Source organism: Rana temporaria, chromosome 8 (assembly GCF_905171775.1).
Source record: "Rana temporaria chromosome 8, aRanTem1.1, whole genome shotgun sequence".
Lineage (NCBI taxonomy): Eukaryota > Metazoa > Chordata > Amphibia > Anura > Ranidae > Rana > Rana temporaria.
In genome coordinates, this window is record NC_053496.1 from 40,125,990 (window position 1) to 40,153,301 (window position 27,312).

Sequence of the window (27,312 nt, forward strand, 5' to 3'; positions counted from 1 at the left end):
TGTAGGAGGAGTTTACATTCTGCACTGACTGTCCTATCAGGTATGATATTACTGAACATTTTTCAAAGCTGGATGTGTTTTTTTAGATCTACTGGGGCCCCTAGAATGCGTAAAATATTTTCTGCAAAAGGTAAACTTGGCCTCTAGAGAGCTGATGAAACCATTTCAGTTGAGGTTTACATATGAGAGTGTTCCAGGTTTAGGGAGTTCTCAAATAATGCCACTAAATGGTCCCTTTTTCTGTATTCACTAAAGTTGAAGCCTCATGCCTTGTGACTTCATGCTGTTTATACTGTGCTCCCTGAGTTAATTTAAATGCACCATTTCCATGTTTACCCTAAGTGTTTAACCACAATGTATTTAATACCCACCTCAGATACATCCTAATCGAGTTTCCTAATGTAGCTGTGAGACAGGCTGGCTCATCAAATGTGGCATAAAGAGAGGTGAAAAATACCCCAGGAATAGGATAACTGGACTGGAATAAAGTGGAGGCTCTCCGGAAAAGAGATCAGACTATAGTTCAGCTGTTTTTTTCAGTCCATCAGTCAGGAAAAATCTGAAGTGAGCAGGCATGACTAATAGCGTAGTGTAAAAGATGGTCATTTACTTCACTAAATATAGAGCATTCAGGATTAATCATTCAGATTACAGCCTGGGAATAACTCATACACCACCCCAGACCACTAAGCAATCCAGACACTAGCTAATTATTATATATATATATATATATATATATATATATATATATATATATATATATATATATATATATATATATATATATATATATATATATATATATATATGTATATATATATATAATGTTTTCATATATTATAACACAGCCTCAAAACTTGCAGATCTGGCATGTGCGTGCATCAAGCAAGCCAAGGGATACTAAAGTTGGATGTACACTAGTAGGTATTTTTTTCAAAAAGTTTGTTTTAAGAATGCTCATTAAATTTTCTGGTCAAATAAATTTTGTTCACAAATCTATTAGTGTATGGCCAGCTTTAGAAGCATTTGCAGCTCTCCCTGGGGGCACCCGATGAAGGGGAGGAGCCTAGAGTGCTGGCAGGGCACCCCAGAGAAGGAGAATTGGGGCTGCTCTGTGCAAAACCCTTGCACAGAGCAGGTACGTATAACATGTTCGTTATTTTTATTAACAAAAAAAAATCTTTACACCCCTTTTAAGTTTTGGCCAAAATTTTTTAGTAAGTAATGCCCAATGTTGTCAATTTGGGAATTCTTCATGAACACGGTATGCATGTGACAGCAATATTATTATTCATTATAACAAAGAATGCATTTCAGGTTTATTGGTACTTTTTATGTTACCTTTGTAGATGATTATGCTAATCTCAGGTAACATACAACAAATGTTTATGCTGCTCAGAACTGAGAATATGATCACTTTGCCGATAACATACCAGACATTGAACTCTCGCTCTCTCTTTTATTACATCTTTCCTCCTGGATGTGCTCGTCCATCATGGTCGTGTTGCTGTTTGCCTCAGAGTCTGTTCTCTTACAGAAATCTAAAGCAGTTTTTTCTGTGTACTCGGGAGTCTGAGGGTCTATAGTGTGCCCCTGGCTCTCTCTAGTAGGTTCTTTGTTTGAGAGTCTGTTGGGACTTTTGGCACTTTCATCCATTGGGTCACCTTTGTCTTCAGAATTCACAGTGACATCAGGAGCATTTGCAGCTGTCTCACCGCAGCTACTGTCAGGGCTTGCACTCTCTCTCAGGGATACACATCTCATTACTACAGAGGAACACACACTCCTGGTTCTCTCACTGTATCTGCACTGTAAATCCACAGCGTCAATTCCATGCGCGCACATCTGAATGCAGTTGTCACTGTCCTTTTGGACCACTGGAACTATTTCTTCAAGTTCCGTGATGTCCGGTTCTACTATCAGATCCTCCTCTCCAACTTCATCTACTGTTACAAGTTCCTCCATGTTTGCTGGGTACCAGCTCTCTCCTTCCAGCTCACTTCCACTTTCCCAGTCTTGCTCCTGTGTAATGGTACAGACTCCATGTTACAGTCAGTTGCAAATTACCAACACATTAACCTTTTTCCAACATAGCTAATAGAGACTTTTGATGTCTCTCTCTTCCCCTGATACCACCAGAAGATCACACAGCAACTAGACTTCTAGATTTTAGAAAAAGCCATAATTTGAGCATACTAACAATACTAAAACCACCCAAAGGTGGCCTATGTTCTGTCACGTTCACACTGAATGAATCAAACCCAAGGAATACAATTTTAAAGCATACCTAAACCCAAGCACAAAAATGAAATATATTGCAGCTTAGCAGTCCTTTGATGTGGTGGATGCATTCGTTTTCTTTTTTCCTTTTATTTTGACCTACTGACCCTCCCAGTAACACACTGTAGTAGTGTTGTCATCCATGAACAAAAGTGTTTAGGACTAGAGAATGCCTACCCCTCTTTCTATTAACATAACATAGAGGAGAGGTGTTCTGTAGTCCACAGAGAGACTTGTGAGCAATGCTAACTGAACAATGAGCTAAGAAATCAGGAAGTTATCAGCTCACAAGATATCTGCGTCAACATGCTCCCCCTAGTGTTTAGTCTCCATATGCTTACCCTTGTGACACCTACTAGGCACTAGCAGGGGCATGGTCAGATAAACTAAGGAGGAGATTGTCCCCTTGTTTGGGTAACAGTTGCCATCATATAGAGAGCAGCATCCTGGCTAATTGCTAGGTATTTAAGGATAGTAGTCATCTGTGAGTGAGCAAATCAGAAAAAAGAAATTCTTAGAGAAACCCAAGGTAGGTGGCTCGAGTCGCAACCCAACCCCAAACATATTTGGACTGTCAATAATTGTATGCTTTATCAAGAGGACTGTTGGCACCATCTTCAGTTCATCAATGCATCTTATCATGGACAGTGTACTAGTGGTGGCATTTTGTATATAGGTTGGTGGGGTATGAATCCTACAAGGACCCTCCTCGGGAAAAGATATTGGTAGCATCCTAGGAAGTGCTCAGACATAGTGAGGGACATGAACTGGTTGCAGGTTTACATTTTACTGCCTCTGTGTAAAAAGGGACACACAAAGTACCCCAACAATATAAGACAGTGCTTACCATTTTCGAGTGAATGGCATTTTTTATGAATTAAAAAAGATAATAATATCTTTCCGTATTTAGTAACAATCTCAACTATCAAAAAGACAGCTTGTAATATACAGATTTGATAGTTACAGGTCAAATCAGAATGGTGCTTACTCAAGAACTGCACATGCATTACTTGCACAACTGTTCCATGATCTGAATATCTCAAAAGAGACGTGCATCCATTGGAAAAACAACTTTCAACTCAGTTGACCAATTTTTTTGGCCACCTGTGTCCATGCAAACTAATAATATTAAGCACTCTACATGAACAGTTTTTAAATAGACTGTATGTAATTTCTTTGTGAAAATGATGTCATTAACACTTTTATTAGGAGTAATTACAGTATGTGTGCTGTGCATTATACAGTAAACATACCCTGCACTCTCTAAACTATCAATACTGTAGGTGTTGAAAGAAATTCATATATACCGTAGGTGGAAATTACAGATGTCTACAATGTTTGCAATATGACTGTAGTCAAATAAAAATGTCCTGTTATGCCTGTACATCAGCAAGATTATTTGCAGCAAGATTTACAGCTGGTGCCAGAGAGTCTTAAGAATAGCCTTGCTTTAATGTCTATATGGCAATGCTTCAAGCAGTCTGTTAGGCTTGAGAAATATTAATCCCCAACCATTAAATCTGCTGCAGCATTGTCAGGTCTGACTGTTTAATAATCTGTATATCAGTACCCTAAACAAATTTCAGTGCTGCCATCGTAGCTACTGTCCGTGCTTACCAGACCAGTTTGCCTGCCCACATAGATACTGATAGTGTCTCCATCTGACGGTTAGCTCATGATTAGAAAGAGATGGAGCTGGAGGTATTCCCAGAACATTTTCTGAGAAACAAATATTCATTAACCACAAATGGATCATATACTATTCGCTACCTGAGGAAAGTGAATAGACTACAAGGTCTCTTTAGAACTTGGATCCATATATAGAATTACTTAGGAATACAGACTGCAGAAAGAGGCTTATAATCCCGGTCATATGTCTCTGTGAGTTAATATTACCAAGGGAAGTCATGCAAAGTAATTTATACATGCAGAATACATGTAAAAAAACTGTGCAAAGCAAAGCTACAAGACAAGGTCAACGCAGGGCAATTTCCTTACACAACAGCTATGCAAACCAGTGTCAACTATATATCAAATTCGACTGCTCCAGATGAAATAACATAGGCTGGGACACAAGTCAACGGATCATTTTCATCAATGGGTACACTTCTTTTTTTAGGACCTAAATGCTTAAGTTCATGCAATACCATCTCTTAATGACTGCTGGTTTAACACGGCAAATTGTTGATTTATTATTAGATTAAAGGGCATGTTAGTAGCGCTGCTAAAGGCTTGAAGGATTAAATGAAGGGATCGAAGGATCAAAGCCTTAATGTTTATATTCTAGTCGGCATACCATGCTTTGTATTGAGTTCATTCTATAGGACAGAGAGTTAAATATTCCCTTCAATGAGAGCTTAGCATAGACCTAATGGCAATAACAGCGAAGCATTGATACATTTATTTGATTAATAGGGTCATTATTCTATGATCTTTGTGAGTGTAATTTTAATGGGGGATGGATTATTTAATAAATGTTTAAACGGGATTACGCTATGTGTTTTGTTCTCTCCCCTATTGAATGGTGGTTGCTATGATGGAGATTATCAGCCATTGATGGAACTTGGGATTGGGAGAATCCTGCTATTTATGCCAATTTTAGTGTGTCTGGAGTCACAATCCAGGAGTGAATAATAATACTTATCATATGGACAATCAATACCTACATACATTTTTGCTCACTGCAGAGTGAATAGACTTTGCTCACATTCTATCACTTGGTGGTGTCAGTTGTTTGGAATGCAAGAGGTGGAGCGCTACTTGAGTGATTTTATTTATAATTGTTCTAACTTATTACTGATTGTTTTTTTGTATATATAATAGTAGCTGCCAACCAAGGGTATAAATTATCAGTGTAAGCTTGCCCTTTCATAGTTGTTATCAATATATAATGTTTGCATACTGTTAGGATTATTTGGTTGGTTGCAGGCTCATTAATAAGTTGAGCTGGGAATTTTCTTTGGTTTTGTTTGAAGTGCGTCTCCCTTCCATGTGCTCCTTGCTGTAAAAGCCAGAGCTAGGAGTGGGCAGTGGCCATTTGTTTGTAAAGTCAGATTTTAGGCATCCTCTGCAGCAAAAATGTCAGTTTTAGTGAGAGCCTCCTAAAGGGTTTATTACTTCTAAAGTAATACAGCTTCTGCAAGTGCATCAGTTGAACAAAAATGAAAAAGTCAATCCTATTCATATTCACTTTGCAGACAACAGCTATTTCAGAAGAGGTTATTGAATAGAAAACACAAGTTAGCATCTCTTTGGTTATTTTAGGACACATTGCTATATTTTTTACTTGCACCAGTCTTCACAAACCAGTACCACTGGTAAGTTGGGCCTGTGATCACCAAACACGAAAAGCCAAACCCGAGCCTTAAATTGTGCTGTACTTACTTTTTGCTTGATCACAGGTTCAATATCTGGCTCTTCCGGTTCACCCTCAGCTTTATTGGGTACGGATTTATGGTTCGTTTCCTCTTCAGTGACTCCAGCCTGACAAAAATGCATCAGATGATCAGTGATCCAGAGACATAAGATGATCAGTGATCCAGAGACATAAACATATTTTTCTTTCTTTTTACAGTTTAACCACAATTTCAATTATTTTATCACTCTACTGGAAATCAACTGAAACTGAGGGTAGCGTATTGCAATGATTGAAAATTTATAGCTCCATATCTGTTAACCAAACTGCCAAATGTATGGGCAGCATTAGTGTAACAATGTTCATGGGGGTAAAGTAGATCTGGGACAGTTAAAAATAAATAAATCAGGAAGCAAGTTGTGCATTCAAAAGTATTTAGTCCTGATACTGGTACACCTCCCCCTCATTCCACTGACTGGGTGCAGGCCTTCATCGGTCGTTAGCCTTTCCATTCAGTCCACTCTCAAGCATCAAAACAAAGGAAACCACTCTGCATTGAAAGCTTCATAGAAAGAACTCCCCCATTTAATGGGACTTTAAAGGCAAGTAGACAGTATAAAAAGTTTTTTTTTTTTTTTGTTATATCATAAAAGGTAAAATAGGTAAAAATACATACAAATTCCAAAATTTCAATACAAAATGTTACAATAGTGATTACAGTACAAAAAGAGTTGTAATGCAAAAACACTTAATTTGCAGAGGCTCTATACGAGTACTCTACATGTTTCAGAGACATGGGCTCCTTCCTCAGGAGTAACCTTGCAGACAGTACAGTATAATATAGCAGACAAGTAACAGGAATTAGACCATCATGGGGCTTCATAGCCACGGTGCCACCATATCAATATAACCCTCCAACACAGAGGGAATAAGCGGTCTCTACCTCAAAACTCAGTCCATCAATAGGCAGACACTGGGACCGCCTCGAGATAAAGAGGAGGGAGAGGAAAAAGTCATTTTCCCAAGCTACAGCAATCCCCATAAAATGTCAGTTGTTGATATTGTATCTCAAAGAACAGAGAAATCTAGATATTAAATGTCACTGGGGAGCAAAAACACGTGGTGTTCATCTGACAAAGGAATGCTTATACCATATTCCTTTGAGATTGCTTTCTATGTATCTATAAATAGGGATGCTGGCAGGGGTAGAGGGAAAACCCCCTTTCTTTTAATCCATTAAAAGATTTGTGTATATTTATTATCCACTTGCCCTCCCTTCATGACCAGGCCATTTTTCAATATGCGGTGCTGCACTACTATAACTGACATTTGCGCAGTCATGCAACTCTGTACCCAAGTAAAATTTTATATATTTTTTTCCCCACAAAAAAATAGAACTTTCTTTTGGTAGTGTTTGATCACCCTTGGTTTTTTTATTATACGTATATAGGAAAAAAGACTGACCATTTAAAAAAATAAATAAAAACATTTTTCTTTCTGGTATAAAACATGTCCAATAATAAAAAAAAAACATAAAATCTCAAAATCACAATAATTATACAGTGCCTTGAAAAAGTATTCATTCCCATTGACATTTTCCATATTTTGTCATGTTACAACCAAAAATGCAAATGTATTTTTTTGGGGGATTTTATGTGATAGACCAACACAAAGTGGCACATAATTGTGAAGTGGAAGGAAAATAATAAGTGGTTTTAAACTCGTTTTAAAAATAATTATTATTAAGTGTGACGTGCATTTGTATTCAGAACCTCCTTTCACTGCAATTACAGCTGCAAGTCTTTTTGGGGATGTCTCTACCAGCTTTACACATCTAGAGAGTGAAATTGCCCATACTTCTTTGCAAAATAGCACAGGCTCTGTCAATTTCGATGGAGAGCGTCTGTGAACAGCAATTTTCAAGTCTTGCCACAGATTCTCAATTGGATTTAGGTCTGGACTTTGACTGGACCATTCTAACACATGAATATGCTTTGATTTAAACCATTCCATTGTAGCTCTGGCTGTATGTTTAGGGTCATTGTCCTGCTGGAAGGTGAACCTCCGTCCCAGTCTCAAGTCTTTTGCAGACTCTAACAAGTTTTCTTCAAAGATTGCACTGTATTTGGCTCCATATGCAGTGTGCGGTGTTAGTTTTCTGCAACACGTAGCAATTTTCTTTTAGGCCAAAAAGTAAAATTTCGTTCTCATTTGACCAGAACACCTTCTTCCACATGTTTGCTGTGTCCCCCACATGACCTCTCGCAAACTGCAAAAAGGACTTGTTATGGATTCTTTAAACAATAGTTTTCTTCTTGCCACACTTCCATGAAGGCCAGATTTGTGGAGTGCAGGACTAATAGTTGTCCTGTGGACAGATTCTCCCACCTGAGCTGTGGATCTCTGCAGCTTCTCCAGAGTTACCATGTGCCTCTTGGTTGCTTCTCTGATTAATGCTCAACTTGCCTGGCCTGTAACTTTAGGTGCCACTTTGTGTTGGTCTATCACATAAAATCCCAATAAAATACATTTACATTTTTGGTTGTAACATGACAAAATGTGGAAAATTTCAAGGGGTATGAATAATTTTTCAAGACACTGTATATTGATAGGTTTGTGTCAGAGTTATAGCGTCTACAAACTATGGGCTATATACTGGAATAAAAAAAAAACAATTAAACTAGTAATGGCGGCGATCGGGGGCGATCAGCGGGTTATAATGGGACTGTGATACTGCGGCTGTCAGACTGACGCTGGGAGGAACTAACTTCCAATGACATCACCAGTGCAATGTGCAATTAATACAGTGATCAGTGGTAATAATATTTCACTATACTAATGACACTGGACAGGAAGGGGTTAACATATAGGGCGATCAAGGGGTGAATGTGTGCCTAAAATGTGTTTGTGCTTTGTTACTACATCCTCATCACTGAACACAGCTCTGTGCTGTTTACACTCATAGAGCTGTGTTCTGTGAGACTCAGAGCCAATTGCCAGATGCCAGCATTTGCTGTGACGAATCACTGTGCGCACCCCTACCGGGAATAAGGAATCATGTATATATACGTGATTCTACGCAGAACGGCCATCCTGTAGCAATAAAGCTACAATGGGGCGGCCGCTAACTTTGCCATGTGCAAGCTGATCCACTTGTCCCATGAGCACTTCAATAAATATACACAAGGCTTTTAATGGAGGTCCACTTGCCTTTTCTTGTTCTTTCAGGATGCAAGCTGGTTGGAAGTATTGCCTGTCATATCACGTTGACAATTGCAGAGACATATGACAAACCATCAGAGTTGACCCCTTTCACTTAGTTATTAATGCCCTGGCCTACATTAAACTATTCATGTCCTGCACAAACCATGAAGTATGGCAAAGCATTATTACCCCTACTGTAGCTATGCTTGTGTGTCACGGAAGTCTCTCCCTATTAATGGGCCACATCCAGTGGCGTATCCACGGTATGGCAGACATGGCTAGTGCCATGGGCGCACACATGAAGGGGGCGCTGGTGAGTAGCTGTCGGTCTACACGCTGCTCAGATGACTCCCAGCAGAACACACAGTCGGTGCTCTCCTCTCCCGGGAAAGGCCGGTAAAGTGTGTTTAGTGTGTGGGTGAGGTGACTCCCCCCTTCAGCACACCGCAATGTTCTCCCTGAAGGGTGGGCGCTCACTATCTGGTCAGCGGCCGTGCAGTGTATAAAGGTGGGCGGGAGGAAGTGGCTGCATGTGGGAGAAAGAGCGGAGTTGCTGTTGTACAGCTGTGCCCCCCCCCCCATTACACAGAGAATCACTCGTTTTATCTCCCTTCCTCTCTCCTGTAAGCTCTCGAGCTGATAGAGCAGGGGTGTCAAACTGGCGGCCCTCCAGCTGTTGCAAAAATACAAGTCCCATGAGGCATTGCAAGGCTAACAGTTACAAGCATGACTCTCACAGGAAGAGGCATGATGGGACTTGTAGTTTCGGAACAGCTGGAGGGCCGCCAGTTTGACACCCCTGTGATAGAGGGATAGAAACACAGAGAATCTCTCTATAATTGCCGATCATCCATTCCTCAGTGTCGAGGGCTCCTGCTTGTCATAATGACAAAAGGCAGAGCCAGCTCCAGCAGAAGATCTTCAACGTGTACTGTGTGGAGAAGGGCTCACAGTACAGCAGTAAGATTTCAGGGCTGCATGATGATAATTCAGTGTCCCGACTGCCGACCATCACAGGGAGGAGGGGAGATATTTGCATCTCATCTCACTGTTAGCCAATAATACTTTACCCATGTTGCAGCTCCTCCCTCTTCTCCTCCCACCCGCCACATTTTGACTTCAGTTCCAGGAAGAAGAAGCCATAATCAGTCCTCAGCATGTAAGCACCCATGTGAGTTTTTTTTCTTTCTTTGTTTACTCAGAGAGGGGGGAGAGACAGCCATGTGTTCATTTAGACTTTTAGTGCAGGTGACAGAGGAAGAGGGGAACAGAACCAGCATTCTCTTATGTTCATGTTGTCATGTATTTACTCTGCCATTATACCACCTAACCTGGCATAATATACCCTAACCTGGCATAATATACCACCTAACCTGGCATTACCTGGCGATTCAGTTTGCATGTGTTGCGCTATATAAGTTTCTCACTCACTCACTATACCACCTAACCTGGCACTATACCCTAACCTGGAATTATACCACCTAACATGGCACCATACCACCTAACCTGGCATACCACCTAACCTGGCACTATACCACCTAACCTGGCACTATACCACCTAACCTGGCACTATACCACCTAACCTGGCATTATACCACCTAACCTGACACTATACCCCCTAACCTGGCATTATACCACCTAACCTGGCACTATACCCTAACCTGGCACTATACCACCTAACCTGGCACCATACCCTAACTTGGCATTATACCCTAACCTGGCACTATACCACCTAACCTGGCACTATACCACCTAACCTGGCACTATACCACCTAACCTGGCACCATACCACCTAACCTGACACTATACCACCTAACCTGGCACCATAACCTAATCTGGCATTATACCCTAACCTGGCACTATACCACCTAACCTGGCATTATACCCTAACCTGGCACTATACCACCTAACCTGGTACTATACCACCTAACCTGGCACTATATCACCTAACCTGGCACTATATCACCTAACCTGGCACTATATCACCTAATCTGGCACTATATCACCTAACCTGGCACTATATCACCTAACCTGGCAGGTACCCCACCAATGTCTACCCCATTATATATGTATATATATATATATATACTGGGCTCCACTCTTGCCCATGACACTAGCTACATGGAGTTAGCATGTTCTCCCAGTGGGGTTCCTCTTCCACTCCAAACACATGCAGGTAGGTGAATTGTACCCTGTGTACAGACTGGCTAATCATATTCTAAACTGACCCTACAATCATAGAGGACCCTACACATATCTATGTATACTGCCATTCAGTCCTGTCCAGCTCTTGCCAGATTTTGGGCCAGCGCTCATTTTGGATCATTTTTCAGGCATGGGGGGGGGGTGGCATGCAGAATGTGATCACCCATGTACATTGCCACTTCATACAGACATGGGACCATCACCTACCAACATGGCTTTGGAGTGTGCCCACACCAAGAGAACATGCAGATAGCTTCCTGGCCCAGACTCAAACCAAGAGAGGCCCCAACAACTAACCTACTGTTCTCTCTATATACCTGTATATACTAACAGTATTATCTGAAAGATGGGTTTCAAATGTTTTGACATGGGCGCAGTTTCAGTGCTTGCCATAGGCGCCATTTTCACTAGATACGTCTCTGGCCACATCTCTCTGTAATCCAGCAGTGATTTACTGTAACTGGCCAGTCTCTCTCTGTAACTAAAAAAAGCATTGTTGTTTAAGAGGATAGTATTTCTCTGTAACTAGGCAGTGCCTATATGTAACTCAACAGTCTCTATGTAACTAGGCAGGGTCTCGCTCTGACTGGCCAGTCACTCTCTCTTTATTAGAGAAGCCTCTCTTTATAAGTCTTTCACTCTAAGGCCTCGTACACACGACCGGACATGTCCGCTGAAACTGGTCCGCCGACCAGTGTCAGCGGACAGTAACGATCGTGTGTACAGGCTAGCGGACAGATTTCCAGCGGACAAATGTTTATTAGCATGCTAAGAAACATGTTTGCTGGGAAGCTGTCCGGCGGACATGTCCGCTGGTTAGTACGTCTAACCAGCGGACAGAAATCCCGCGCATGCGTCGAATTGATTCGACGCATGCGTGGAAGCATTTAACTCGCGCGATAGAGAACATCGGTGTCATCTACGTCACCGCGTTCTCTGTCCGCGCGGATTTCGGTTTGACGGTGTGTACAGCCATCAGACTGAAATCTCCCAGCAGACATATCCGATGAAAACGGTCCGGCGGACCGTTTTCATCGGACTGTCCCCTCATCTGTACGGGGCCTAACTTGTCAGTGTCTCTCTAGATAACTTGGCTGTCTTCCTTTGTAACCAGAGTCTCTCTGTACCTGGCCGGGTTTTCTCTTTACTGGCCAGTATTTGTCTGCAACTAGGCAGCCTCTATCCATAACTGAGCAGGCTCTCTGTAATTAAGCAATGTTCCTGTAACTCAGCAGTCTCTTGTAATGGGCAGCAGTCTCTATAAGATGGTAACATGACAGTGCTAAAAGTGTGTTTTGGGCAATTCTTCAGGTATGAATTTTAGGGTATTTTAGAGATACAAGCAGGTCAAGAGGTAGGTCATTGTGGGTACAGGTTTTCGGACACAGACCAGTGCAGGTTCTACACAGTGCAAGGAGGTAATTATATTTTTCAAAGTGCAGTGACTCACAGAAACCAGATTTCAGCATGCTATAATCAGAACAGTAAAAGTTAACATCAGATCAGTAACAACACTTTGGTTTTGGCTTATTGACTAAGCCCATTTGAACATGATATTTATAGCTTTGATGCACATTGTTACATAAAGATTTTTATTAAAGTTCTTTCCTAAATAAAAAAAACAATGCAATAGGCAAATTAAGGTTTTGCTTACCTTTTCAACACCTTTTTCTTCTTTAACACCCTCATTTGTCTCAGTTGTCTTATTTTTCTTATCTGCACTTTGTTGGATGCTGGCATCAACCTCTTTGCTTGGTTTTGGTTCTGAGCCATCTTTCTTGTTAGAATCTTCTGTGCGACCTTCTTTCATATCTCTAGACTTGTTCTCTTCTTTCCTCTTGGTTTTTCCAGGTGTATCAGAAGCTTTCGTCTCTGATTTTGACTTGGACTCCTTCCTGTAGTAGTCACTGTCTCCTCTCTTATGTCTGGATGATGAGTGAGGATTGCTGTATTTCTCCCTGTGTCCCCTCGACCCATCAGGACGATCATCCATCGCTTGCTTATCAATCTGCCTGGAGTAATACCTCCGTTCATGGACCCAGTGATCTGTCCTGTCTCTCTTCTCTTCCCCGTTATCTCGCCATGAACCGTGTTCACGCTCATCTTCCCATCTGCCATAGTTCTGCTCCCAAGACTCCCTACCATTCCCCCATTCTGCTCTGGAAGGTCCTAGGGGACTGTGTGAAGAACTGCAAGATGTGAAGCTGGGAGTGTGGGACCTCGGAGACAGAGAACGGCTCACCGGACTGCGCGATCTTGTCCTTTCATTTCTGTGTCTGTCAGTAAGAATACACGTATCAAAGACGAATGTCCAGAAAAACACCTTAAATTCCAACTTCAGTCTTACAACATGTCCCCCAACAATCAATATTACCTGTCTGTATCGTGAAACACGTCTCTTTCCCTCTGTGAATGAAGGTCATGAATAATGGCATCAACTGTTTTACCCGGCTTCTACAAGAATTACAACACAACAATTGTATTTTTCAATGAAAATTCTCATTGTTATCTAAAGCTAATATGTTCTTCATTAGAAACTCATGCATAGTCTAATGTTCATCTATGTTTATATGTTTCTGGACATACAAAATCTTCTACTACAAATTTGGGAACAATGACACAGTGATATTTGGGAGTCCAATAACAATTAGGGCTGTGCAAATTAACTTTTAATTAATCGATTAATCTTTATTTTTTTGATCGATTAAAGGTACTCACCTCTCCGCCGGCTTCTGGGCCTTCAGGGAGTTCCGTCGAAGATCCAGTAACGTCACAGACACCGGTGGGGCTTGCCGTGTCCATCTGAAGGGCTCCTTTGCTGTGCCTTCATATCTGCATGCCTGCGGAACCTTACTATCTGCCACACGCAAGGGCTGTTACACTTCCCTCTATCACTTCCCTCTATCAACCTGGGATTCTACAACCATCCACTGGGAGTTGTGATAGTTCCCTTAACGGGACATTTAAATGCCGACGGACTGATGTTAACCTCTCCTTATCTGGATTCAGCAGTGGTACACATTTTTTTACCAGTATCATATTTACCTACATGTTTTTATGAGGGTTTTTGCTACCGTTTGGTATTACTTGCACCATTTTTACAGTTTATGTATCTACATCGATTTTTTACTCCAGTGCAATATTTATTTTGTTACCTACTTGAAGACTATAAAAGTTTTAATGCTATTCCCATCGAGCGCTGCCTGTGTGTGTTGTTTTTTGTATCCTGCTATCCATTTTTCCATTTGTTGGGAATCAGCCTGCAAGGAGGTCAGCTAAAAGTAGTTGGATCTGTATGTGCATTATAATTAATCAAAATTAGTAGATTAATCGATTTATAAAAAAAAAACAATTAATCGAACAGAAACATTTTGATCAGTAACAGCCCTAATAACAATAATACACTAAAGTTTGTAGGTGCTAGACCAATGACACACTGATACTTGGAGCCCTAGACCAACGACACACTCGGGAAGATTTATGAAAACTGAAGCACTCAAAATCTGGTGCAGACGTGCATGGTAGCATATGAGCTTCTAAGTTCAGCTGAAAACTGATTGGTTTATTATTACTATTTATTACAGGTACTGATATAGAATGATCAATTTACGCAGCACTTTACATGTTATGATATGTAAATGTTGTACATTCACATCAGTCCCTGCCCTCATGGAACTTATAATCTAAGGTTCCTAACTCACATTTATACATACACATACTAAGGCCAATTTAAACAGGAGCCAATTAACTTACTAGCATGTCTTTGGAGTGTGGGAGGAATCTGGAGTACCCAAAGGAAACCCACATGAGCACAGCGAGAACATGCAAACTCTGTGCAGTAGTGCCATGGTTGAAATTGGAACTGACGACGTTGTGCTGCTAGGCGAAAGTGATAACCACTTAGGCACTGTTTATGCAGAGCTGTACCAGATTTGTCAAGCCCCAGTTTTAGTAAATCTCCCCCACTGACACTTGAAGCCCTCGACAAGTGACACACTGATACTTGGAGCCCTCGGCCAATGACACACTCATACTTGGAGCCCTCGACCAATGACACACTGATACTTGGAGCCCTAGACCAATGACATTCTGACACTTGTTACAGTTGCACTAGAAATAGCGTCAAACAATCTATGTGTCCAGAAATTATTTATTAGTTCAGTAAGTGACCATAAAAAGGACAAAGATTGGGAACACAAAGATGCCCCCTTCCTCAGGGCTTAAGTGTAATGAAAAGACTCAAAGGCTGCATTGTCACCATGTTTTAGATGTTTACTGTATAAAAAGTAATTGCTAATTCTTTGATCCACTGGTCCTGCTCCCATCTAAAAGTTTCATACAGTAAACAATTAAACCATGATGTCCTTTTAATCATTTCATTGTACTTAAGCTCTGAGGAAGATGAAGATCTTTGGGCCCCTGAAACATACTGGATGTCTGTCTTTTCCATCGTCACTTACTGAACTAATAAATCATTTTTGAACTCTTGGGTCATATGTTTCATGCTATTCTGGTACAACTGTATGTAGACTACTCAGGATTACCCCATTGTTTTAGGTTCCCCCACTTTATGGAGATCTACTAAAGCCTAACTATTTGGTTTCATTCTGAAATTCATTTTTATTGGTAGACGATTCATATCCTGTGCCTTGTCCCCACCTCATCTTGAACACCAACACTTGGAACCCTGGGCTAATGACACACTGAAACCTGGAGGTCTCTAAATAATTATACACTCATATTGTGGGAACCCCAGAACAGGGATACACTAACTCTTTTGGGCTCAAAACAAGTCAGACTTGGAGTTTCAAAATAATGACTCACTAATTCTTGATGCACCAGAAAAGTGGTAATGCTGATAACTTGTGAAGATTATAACAAAAAGTCAAGTTTGTGTCTCAAACTTTGTGTCTCACACAGTAAAGTAAAGTAAAGTTTGTGTCTCACACAGTAAAGAATGCATTTGAAGTAATTTATAATACAGAAAATATTTTAATTCAACCAATAATTGCTGTGCAAACAAATCTACTCACAAAAACTGCTTTAATTTAGAATCAGACAACACTTGTGAAGATAAATACAAAGTGATCCACCTAGTTTGGCCATTTATGATTTTATTATCATTTTGCAAAGTTCAGCAAATCACAGCAACCTATTAAAACTCCTCCGTTATGTTGGGCAAATAGCTAAATGGTTGCGGTCATTGTTGTACAGATGTTCTTTGCATAATGCTAAAGTTTAATATCTTTATAAATTTCATAAATATCTAAGGAAGAATGATATTTGTGAATACACTTTTTGATAACCATTTTATTGTATTAAAAGAAAATTCCAATAGTTTATCAAATTTGATTGCATTTAATAAAAGTTTGAATTTTGGCAAATTAATGACTTTTATCCTTATCAGTTCCTAGCAGCACATGCTCAGTCTAATCCCTCAGGTCAGGAGAAGTGCAGCTGCCATAGACAAGCACATGTCATGGAATGAAATGCTTGAGAAGGCTCAGACCTTCCTGGCAAATTTGGTATAATACAAGCTCACAGGAGCTAAAAACAGTGCTGTCTCCTCTGAACCCTAACGGCCATCAGGAGTTAATGCAGATTTAATATATACCACCAAACTGGAAAACCTCAGGGTGTCAGATTCACGCTATTAATACCATCAGTGATTTACTATTCTCTGTATCTGCCCTGAGGTAAAATGTATAGCTCATCAAATTTCTCCAAGAAAGAAATGTTACAACCTGGGTGGTTTAGGTGACGTACTGCGTGATAAAATGTCACGCATATATACTGTTTTTTCCAGATGTATATTCCCCAACCTTGGAAAATGTCACTCTTTGCATCTATTCACATAAATACACATTAGAAGCTTGACAACACCAAGCTTCTAATTCACTTTATCTCTCGCCTCGACTACTGCAACTCCCTCCTCATTGGATTACCTTTACATAGACTTTCCCCCTTCAGTCCATAATGAATGCCGCTGCAAGACTCATCCACCTTACCAACCATTTAGTGTCCTACACCCCTCTCTGCCAATCCCTCCGCTGGCTTCCATTCACCCAATAAATACAATTCAAAGTACTAACAATAATATACAAAGCCATCCATAACTCTTCCCCCAGTTACATTGCTAACCTAGTCCCAAAATACCAACCAAGCCACTCTCTTCGGTCCTCCCAAGACCTCCTGCTCTCTAGCTCCCTTGTCACCTCCTACCATGCTCGCCTCCAGGATTTCTCCAGAGCTTCTCCCATTCTTTGGAACTCCCTACCCCAATCTGTCCCCTAATCTATCCATCTTTAGACGATCCCTGAAAACCCTTCTCTTTAAAGAAGCCTACCCTGCTTCTAACTAATACTGTTTTACTTCCTCCATCAGCTCATCCCCCACAGCTATTACCTTTTGTATCAATTGACCATCCCTTTTTAGATGGCAAGCTTATATGAGCAGGGCCCTCTGATTCCTCTTGTACTAAATTGCTATGTAACGTCTTCCTTCATTTTTTTAAGCACTGTGCAAACTGTTGGTGCTTTATAAATCCAACCTGAGTGCTTCTCCATCCCACCAGCTCTCAAAAATCCTCTTTAGACCCTTTGGGGTCTGCCCTCAGTGTGTATTTTATGCTTTTTTTTAATATATATCCTTACCTTTTCTAGATGTCTTTAAGTCAGTTCGATGATGGACAGGGTCCTCTTCTTCTCTAGTGTTGCATTGTCTTCAATAATGCAGAGAGCAGTGCTGGCATGACATCTGCACCACTCTCTGTATTATTGTATGTAAGGCCAAGGCTCCGATGTGATGCCCGCTCAGGGTGTGAGTTCACAGTGCCATGCACTCACAAGATGTCCTCAGTATTTAAAGCGGGAGTAAACTCCCATACATGACTATTACCTATAGGTAAACCATAATAAGGCTTACCTATATTTACCTATAGGTAGTGTAAGTTTCTCCTAAATGTGCACCATTGAGGAGACATTTACTATACATGCAGCCCATGACATCACTGACGCATGAGCTCTGAGGAAATGGCCATCCGGGCTGTTCCTTTAAAACCCTGTGCTGTAAACTGCAGCCAGTCACACAGCCGAAATTCGCAAACCCAGAAGGAAGACGGGTGAAGATGGGAACGCCTACAGCGGGATGCAGCTTGGTGCTGGAAGGGCTTAATTTTCAGGTAAGTTTTACATAATGTGCTAGTATGCGATGCATGCTAGCACATTAGGCCTTTACCTTGCAGGGTACAAAAAAAGGGTCAAGCAGTTTACTACCACTTTAAGGCTAATGCTGGATGTCATTCAAGACTTAGGACATCTAGTGGAAAATTTTACTGCAGAGGAAAGGGCCTGAGAGGAGGTGAGTATTGCAGCCACTTCCTAAAACTGGTCCTTACCACTCTCCACTGCGCATTGCTGGACAAAAATTTACCTATGTACCTATTGTGGGTGGCTGTTGGAAATGTTCAATTTTTATATTTTTTGTGTGCTGATTTGGACTTGGAGATTAGTCTTGTTGGATTTTAGTGTGATTTTTGACATTTTGATATTTTACAATTTTACACTATGAGGAGCTTTTTATATTTTTTTCCCTGACTGGAACACATTGGTACAATATTATTGTCCATGACACCTGGATTGGAGCGAGATTCCTGGCCACAGGGACATCCTGACTACTTTGGATACTGACCACGTCCGGGGTAACCAGTTAAAGGGACCAAGACCGAGACGGTGACCAAGGAGGGCAATCGGCCCACACAAGCCTTTGAGACCCCCCCACCGGTGAGTTGCGGGTCCACTCCATCTGGTAAGAGTACCTCATTTGTTTTTGTTCCGGGGATTGCACCTTTAAGATATATAATGCCCAAGCCCACCTGAGGGGAAATTGCCTTTCTACCACCTTTAATGTGTATGGACTACCCTACTTATTGAATGGACTACATGTATCATCACCATTTTCTGATATGCACATATTCACTTGTTTGATATATCATGATCATTAGTTAATTGCATCAATTCACAGATGTTGATCTTTGCGCACTATATATATTTATACCCACTCACATTTGTGGGGCTTGCTTCATTGGAGGAGTAGAATTGCTCTTGTCCATTTTTTGATCACTATTGTCATTGATTTGGCTGTTTATATTAGGATCCTCTATTCTGGTGGATCTTTCTTTGGCGCTGCACTTGCTTTCTATACCTTTTCACAATTTTCCTTTGTTGTGTTGGCTGCCTATATTTTAGTTTTAGTTTTTTCAGATTAGCGCAATATATTTATTTACATTTTTTTTTGCTACTTCCTAAAACAAAACTGAGCTCAAAATACTTCCCCCACTTTCATAATTTTTCCATCAAGATCAGTACAAATATCCGTCCCTGCTCTCATGCCAGGGTGCTATTTATAATCCTGGGCTCTGATTTGTCCTTCCAGCCCCCACATCTAATCACTGTCCAAATCTTGCAAACTTCACCTCCGTAACATTTCCAACATAGGCCCCTTCCTAACCAATGAAACCACTAAGCTACTCATTCACTTCCTTGTTATCTGTCGCCTTGATGATTGCAATTCCCTCCTCATATATAGCTTTATATAGGCTCCCTTAAGTCTATCATGAATGCTGCACTCAGACTCATCAACCTTACCTACCACTTAGTGTCCTCCACTTACTCTGACAATTCATCCATTGGCTTCTGATTACCCCCCCCCCCCCCCCCAAAAAAAAACACTAAGGCCTCGTACACACGACCAAGTAACTCGTCGGGCGAAAAACACATGATTTTCCTCGTCGAGTACCTTGTTAGGCTTGTCGAGGAACTCGACAAGCTTGCTTTGCGTACACACAGTCAAGACAAAATCTCCTCGTTTTCAAACGCGGTGACTACAACACATAGGACGGCAGGGGAAGTTTGATTCCACTTGCACAACTCTTGGGGCTGCTTTTGCTAATCTCATGTGTTCGCGTGTTAAGTAAAAGTTTGGTAAGAGACTATTTGCACTTTTCAGTCTGTTACAGCTTTAAAAATGTGTTCTCTCCATTAAAAATGCTACTTTTACTCCCGTTTCATACTTTATTATGAGCAAGCGCGGGTTCCTTAGCATACACACGCTCGAGTTTCTTGTTGGAAACCAGCCCGACGAGGAACTCGACGAGCCAATTTGACTCCCGTCGAGGAAAAAGAGAACTTGCTCCTCGATGAAAAATGTACACACGACCAGTTTCCTCGGCAAAAAAACTCTCCCACCAAGTTTCTTGATGGATTCTGCCGAGGAAACTGGTTGTGTGTACGAGGCCTTACAACAACAACATGCAAAGACAATCACAACTCTACCTCCAGCTACTTCACCAATCCTGTCTCACAATACCACCTAAACCATCCTCTCAGCTTCCAAGATCTCCATTTTAATTCCTTGTTTCTTCCTCCTGTGCTCACATCAAGCACTTCTCTAGAGCCTCTCCCATCCTTTGGAAATCATTACCCCAATCTGTCTGGCTATCTCCTACTCTGTCCACCTGATTCTCTTCAGGGAAGCCTATCCTGTCTCTACATAAAAACTGAAATTCAGCCTTCTCCTTCAACTCAACCCTCAGAGTTATTACCATTTGTACCACTTGCTCCTCCCTATTAAATTGTAAGCTCATACCCTCCTATTCCTCCTCCTCCTAGCAGGGCCCTCTCCTCCTAGCAGGGCCCTCTTAACCCTCTTGTATTGAATTGTGTTGCAACTGTACTGTATCCCTTTAAGTTGTAGAGTGCTTAAGAAATTGTTGGCACTGTATAAATCCTGTATTACAATCTTAATAATAATAATAATAATTAGAAGCTGAAAAAAGCCGGAATCAGTTTTGATCAGGTCTCGGGTGTAGTAACCCGGAAGCAATGTTTTTTTTTTTACAGAAGACTTAAAGGATCACTAAAGGAAAAAAATGTTTGAGCTAGAATGCACTGCTGTATGGTACTAACTCTTAATAGTGTATTGATCTTTTAAAAAAAATAGCGACAGTGGATTAATCTCTTCATCTGTCTTACCTTGGTCTGCCTACTTTTGTTTCTGGTTTTAATTTCCGCAATCTCAGCGCTACATTTCCCAGAATCCTTTGCACATCGCGCATGCGCAGTTAAGAAAAAGCGGGACGAGCGCGCTGGATTGAAATTTGAATAACCCGCCCACTATACCGCCCAACGATGAATAATAAAGCTATTCAACCCACCCACACAGCCAGCCAGAGACAGCGATACACTGCACATGCCAACAAGCAGCACCCAAAGGAAAAAAGAAATATAATGGTAAGATTTACTTTAGATTTATTAACAGCAACTCTAGCATTTTGAAATTGAACAAAACTTATTCCAAGAGAGGAGGTGCTGTGGTGTTACAGACACACCCAGTCATTCACACCTCCTTGCTGTTTGGGAGACATGCACAGTGTTCACACGCACACATGTAGTCTCCAGGAGGGGGCGAGCACGTTTGTCCACACACCAGGAATCCCCTCGCTCTGCTATGCTTTTCTCACACAGACAACCAGGAAGTGGGGAGAACAGAAATGCCATACAAGAACATCTGTGCTAAAACGAACAATGAGGGCATGAAAACAGCACTGCACTAAAGTAAAGGAAGCTATTTAGCTAATAAAATTTTTTCCTTTAGTGACCCTTTAAAGATGCCATTTTTATTTTAAAATGACAACATTTAATACCATCTATAGAACACCTTGTAAGGGTTTTCCAAAAAGAGGACATTCTTGGAGCATTCGGACAGTGCTATGGTCATGGTCTGCCAGTCCTCCGGATCAAGCTGTTTCCCAAGCTCAGCCTCCCATTGGAAGTGATAAGGTCTCAGTGGTGGTTTCTTAGAACTAATGATAGCAGTATAAATCAAAGATATAGTATAGGGTTGGGATCTTATAAGTTGCTGGAGAAAATGTCGGAGTTGCAGATAACTATAATGCTCCCTAAGGGGAATGTCATGGGAGGAACGCAAGACCGCAAAAGGGATAATCTTGGTTGGGGTGAACATGGAATGAACGTCTACAAAACCATGAGAACTGTAACGGGTTGTCACAACCTGGGGGGAATAGTGGGCAGTGAAGGAGACGGAGTAGCGGGAGATGAAAGGAAGTCAGGACCGCTGAGTATTTGACCGTATCCCACAGCCGAAGGGAGTGGGCCAAACAAGGACCTATAGTAGGCGGGCGGTGTGCCCAAGGGAGCCAAGGGAGGGAAGCTAGTGGCGTTGGATGGGAATCCACTAAATCAAGGGTGGCCCATAATGGCATTTGTTGCTTCTCATGAAGATGAGAGAATGGGGCAATACCTGCTGCTGTGTAAAAAGCTAATAAGTTAGGGACCGTGAGGCCCCCATTGATTCTGCGGGCATATAGAACCTGCCTCTTAAAGGAACACTAAAGGTTTGTTTTTTATTAGATCAATTGATTGCTGTATGCTAGAGCATTTAAATATCACTTACCTCCTTTTTCCTTTTGACCTCCAAAATACAGTAATCCAGGTTTGAAAATGCCATTTCCTGTCTCTCCTCTTCTTGCTTTCCACCAGCATCTGAGCTGTTTTGCATTGTGGAAAGCAGAATATGCTCACCCCCTCCCTATGACTACAGCCCTGCGTGAAGATGCTCTCATATCCCTCACAGGCACACAGGCATGGAGGCTAAGCCTAATGGGAACTGTAGTTCCCATTAGGCCGTGATGTAGCAAGAATGAATGCGCACCGCAAACCAGGAAGTCAGTGAGAATAATGATTCAGGAGTGCTGGAGGTGAATAAAACAGCTTGATTTCAACAGGTATCAAACTAGTTATAATGCAAAACATTACTTTTTACTTTATCAGCTACTGTCAGACTTTAATTTAAGAGGAAAATATTTTTGTCTTTACAACCCTTTTAATCCTGGGTCTCGGGGAGCCCCAGACAAACCGCATAATTTTCCGCTGGTGTATTCAGAGGATATGAAAAGGAACCTGGACCGGCAAAACACGGAAAATTTCGGAAATAATAAAGACATTTCGGGAGGTAAGTCATGCCCACAGAAATGAAAGTTAGCTCGATATAAGTCAGAATATTTTGGAGTACGTTTAATTCCCAAATAAGGTAATGGCAAGATTTTTCAGCTATAATATTTTTTTAAAATTAGCCCTTAAATGAATCAGCATGCTTCTGAGTTTCTTTCCTATCAACTTACGGCTGTCTTAACTTGCATTACCATTGATTTCAAAGAAAAGAAATACAATTCTAAATCAAAGTTCCAAAGACATACTGCAATAAAAGTTAACAACGGTGTTGTTTTGGAAGAAGTTATATGTTGTCATGTAAAAACATTAATTGGTCATACAACTTCAAGAGACATTTTCTAGCAAATTGCAAGCGAGCCAAATGTGACCTCCAGACAACAGGCACAGCTGCTGTCCTTTCCATTTTGAGCTAAGAAAACTGGGAGGGTACGAATCCCCCACTACAACCTGAGCCTGTCTGTAAATGGTATAATTCCTAGGCATACGTTAATAAAAAACTACCCGTGTCATCAAAATTACATCTTGTGAGCATTCAACAAAGACAATTTCATGCAACTAAAACTGCAGCTGCAGATTGCAATGGAAGATTAACTGGCCTCCTGGGGCCCGTCACACATTTCATGGTAATAATTTTCAGAATAATTGCTGGCATCGCAGTTCTGCAGGTGCCTATAGTTGTGTAGATCTCTCATTTGGTAAACTGGTTTATAAGTTAAGGTCTAGCCTTGGATTTATAAGGAACCCCCCTTGCATTATGCAAATTCAGTCAGCGGATGGCGCTCGCTACCAAACTCTCCTCTCTCAGCAAGCAGCACACAGGGTCGGTAAACGTTTTTATGATGATGATGGCTTATAAAAATACAGCGCCGTACTAGCATGCTGCTATTACACTGACCTGACCACAGATGGAATATTATGTAATGTGTGAACAGAGCTCTTGCTGGGTTCTAAACACTTGCCAGCCCAACTCCTGCTGGCTAAAATAATCAGGTCAAAGTTGTTATGTCAAATTCAACTTTAATACAAGCATTAAGAGGGTACAAAGTCACCAATGAGTTCTATTTGTGCACAGTGAGGGCTGTTGAGTTAAGTTATATTGTTCATTTCGGAGCCACCTATTCCGACTTTATTGATCCTTTCACAACAATAGTGTTAACTTACACTACAACAATAAAAGGAATAAAGAGTGAAAGGCACATACTGTATGCTACTTCACAGCCAATGTGTAGAGATCAATCAGTACAGAAATATAGGATCTGCTATTACCGACTTGTTTTTAAAGTGGAGATAAACTGAAAGAGTTAAGCTTTTCTATGTTATAGGGAATATCTATAGATATTAATTGTGCCCAAGCAGTACTCCAAAGCATTTACATTCCGTCTTGAATTCCTCCTAGCAAAACAGAGCACTTGTGTCAAGGTATCTTGTTTGGTGTCCTTATGGTTGTATATACCCAATGAGAGATCATCGAAGGCACTCTCACCTCTGCTAGCATCACTAGATTTGGAGTGAGATTTGGTGATGTCACTACTGTGTTATGCTGCTTGGTGTACCGAGAAGCTCCAGTGCAAGGATCTGTCTGCTTCTGCTTCATTTACCTATAGATCTATGCTTCCTCCATGTCTGCTTCTGCTTCATTTACCTGTAGAGCTGTGCTTCCTCCGTCTCTGCTTCTGCTTCATTTACCTGTAGAGCTGTGCTTTCTCTGTCTCTGCTTCAGCTTGATTTACCTGTAGAGCTGTGCTTCCTCCATCTCTGCTTCTGCTCCATTTACCTGTAGAGCCGTGCTTCATCTCTGCTGCTGTTTCTTGACCACAACCTTACTAGCCATCGGATCACCAGTCATCAGGGAATCAACTCTCAAATGAAGAAGCAAAGCACTGCCTGGACCAATATGGCCACCCTCACACAGAGATATAAAGTTAACACTGATGACTAGACCTTTGCTCTGTGCTTGCCTTTTTTTTTGGACACAGCTTCCATATTAACGGGCCTCTAAAAAAAAAAAAATTCTGTTGGGGAGGGGGTAGTGGTAAACAAGGCTTTCTTCTGGCGGAATTGTACTTTTCATCAATACATTCGGATGGCAGATAAATTAAAAATAAGGACTACCAAACTGGCATTTGGTACAGCTGACATTACTTTCATGTTACATAATGAGTGAAAACAGTGACCAGTCTCTTACCTTGAGTTGTAGTTCCCTATATCTCTTTGACATGCGGATCAATAGCTTCTCATCATTTATCATTGCTGGCTTCTCCTGGTAGTATTGTACCATGGCCTCTGCTGCCTCTTTGTATGCCATTTCCAGGAAGGCCTGTATATACAGATCAGACACCAGAGATACATTTTTATCATACTGTACAGTAATAACAGGCAAGGTATAGAGCATACAGTGGAAGCTCCACAAATCTATTCTATCCACTACTGGACGGTCCTGAGACTAAAGTAACTTTTATCCAGTCAGCAGATTGACTTTTGTCACTGCTGCACCAGCTGAATTTCCATCCATCTATGGCAACCTTAACTGCTGCGAGCCTTCTGTCACCCAGCTGGGTCCATATTGAGATAGATCAATAGTTTGTTTTATATCTGGTTGGATGCACTGCTGCCTTCCATAGTAATTTTTGGTCTTTGAAAATAACAGGTCCATTTATATCAGCTTTTTGCTTGATTAATTAGGATTATGAACAAAAAACTGATGGAAGCATATCTCCAATTCAGGTATTTGATCTTCTATTATTTTGGAGGTGTTCAAGCTAAAATCAAACCTTTATTATACTGCAGCTTACCAATTCTTAGATGTTATGGCTTTATTTGTTTTCCTTTTTAGGCTTTCTTTCCTTTATTTTTACCTGGTGAGCTGATCAGTAAGTCTGTTGTTTTTCAACAGAACAGGCTGTCCTGCAAATGTAGCAGTTAGAAGGATGAGACAAACCATTTAACACTAACAGGGGTTTTATTTATGTAAAACCTTTATCCCAAAAGAAAAAAAAAACTGTTGCTGTAACTGTTTAAAAGGTGTTGGCTGGCTTCAATTTGTTAGATGTACTAGCAGATTTAATAAACACTAACGCTCCCCTACCCCCAAGACTGACCATGCTGCTGTCCAAAGGTGTCTATGTTGCTCCTTCATCCAGAGTGGGGGCACTCTAATACAGGAGTTGCGTGCGTTGCTGTTTTTTTTTTTTTTTAAAGCTAAAGCTGAAATTGAAAGCAGGAAAAAAACACACAAGGCACTTCTATGGCGGTATTACAAGAAAAGAACAAATGAACATAATCTAAAACAACAGTCTAACTAAAAACAGTTGTAGTAATCCAGCATTGCTGGACACTACTGTTCTTTTCCCCATGTTTTACTATACATTTATATATGTACACATTGGTATTTAACATAATGTGAAGAAATTGTAGATGAAATCACATTTTATGCCCCGTACACATGTGTGGGATTTCCGACGGAAAAGTTCCTTGTCGGAAATCCCGAGGGAAAAGACGAGAACCTGCTCGGTCAGTCTTTCCCCCCACCCCTGGCCGGTTATCCCAACAGGAAAACTGCGATGGAGCATTTTTTCCCATAGGGCAAAAGTCCGCTAGTTTTCCCGGTGGGAAAAAAGAGAGCTGGTTCTCTTTTTTTGTCTGGCGGTTTTTGGGCAGCTTTCCCGTCGGAAAAAATGAGGAGAATACACACGGCCGGGATACCCGGCCAAAAGCTCTCCTCCCAGTTTTCCCGTTGGGAAAACCCGGCCGTGTGTACGAGACATCAGAGTCATATTAGGGTTGGGTGACACATCAGATTTACCTGGTTAGTTGATTTCATTAAAATGTAGTTAGTGACCTTCCCGAACGGCAGACCCAGATTAACAACGTCATTCTCACAGCTTCCTTCAGGAAGATTACAGATGTGGACTACTCTTCCAAGATCTGATTCTCTCTGTGCAAACTGCAATGAAATAGATTGTTTTACTGTTCACATTTGTAGCACTACATATTAAGCACATGAGCAGGCTGGAACTTTCTTAGCAAGCATCCTGAAGTTAGGTTGAGGCGGTGAAAAGGAGCACATCTTCTCTCTGAGTTGTAGACAACAGGTAAAGCAGACCACACCTGGGCCCCCCAGACCTTTCTACTATCAACACTTTATCAATTAGATCTTCTTTGACTTTACATTTTCATTACAACTATACCCTATTAAATTCCCTTTAAATGAACTGTGTGCATAGAAAACTGACCTATATT

General features: G+C 41.1%; 1 protein-coding gene across 1 annotated transcript in view; it reads right to left on the reverse strand.

Moving 5' to 3' along the window:
• RBM20 (RNA binding motif protein 20) overlaps positions 1-27,312 on the reverse strand; it is a 313,537-nt gene that overhangs the window by 19,593 nt on the left and 266,632 nt on the right. Inside the window, exons 6-11 of the mRNA XM_040361638.1 lie at positions 26,876-27,016; positions 25,259-25,390; positions 13,419-13,498; positions 12,699-13,320; positions 5,665-5,763; positions 1,434-2,022 (exon numbers count right to left, since the gene is read on the reverse strand). Coding sequence (XP_040217572.1) covers positions 1,434-2,022; positions 5,665-5,763; positions 12,699-13,320; positions 13,419-13,498; positions 25,259-25,390; positions 26,876-27,016 — 1,663 coding nt within the window. The remainder of the gene's footprint in view (positions 1-1,433; positions 2,023-5,664; positions 5,764-12,698; positions 13,321-13,418; positions 13,499-25,258; positions 25,391-26,875; positions 27,017-27,312) is intronic.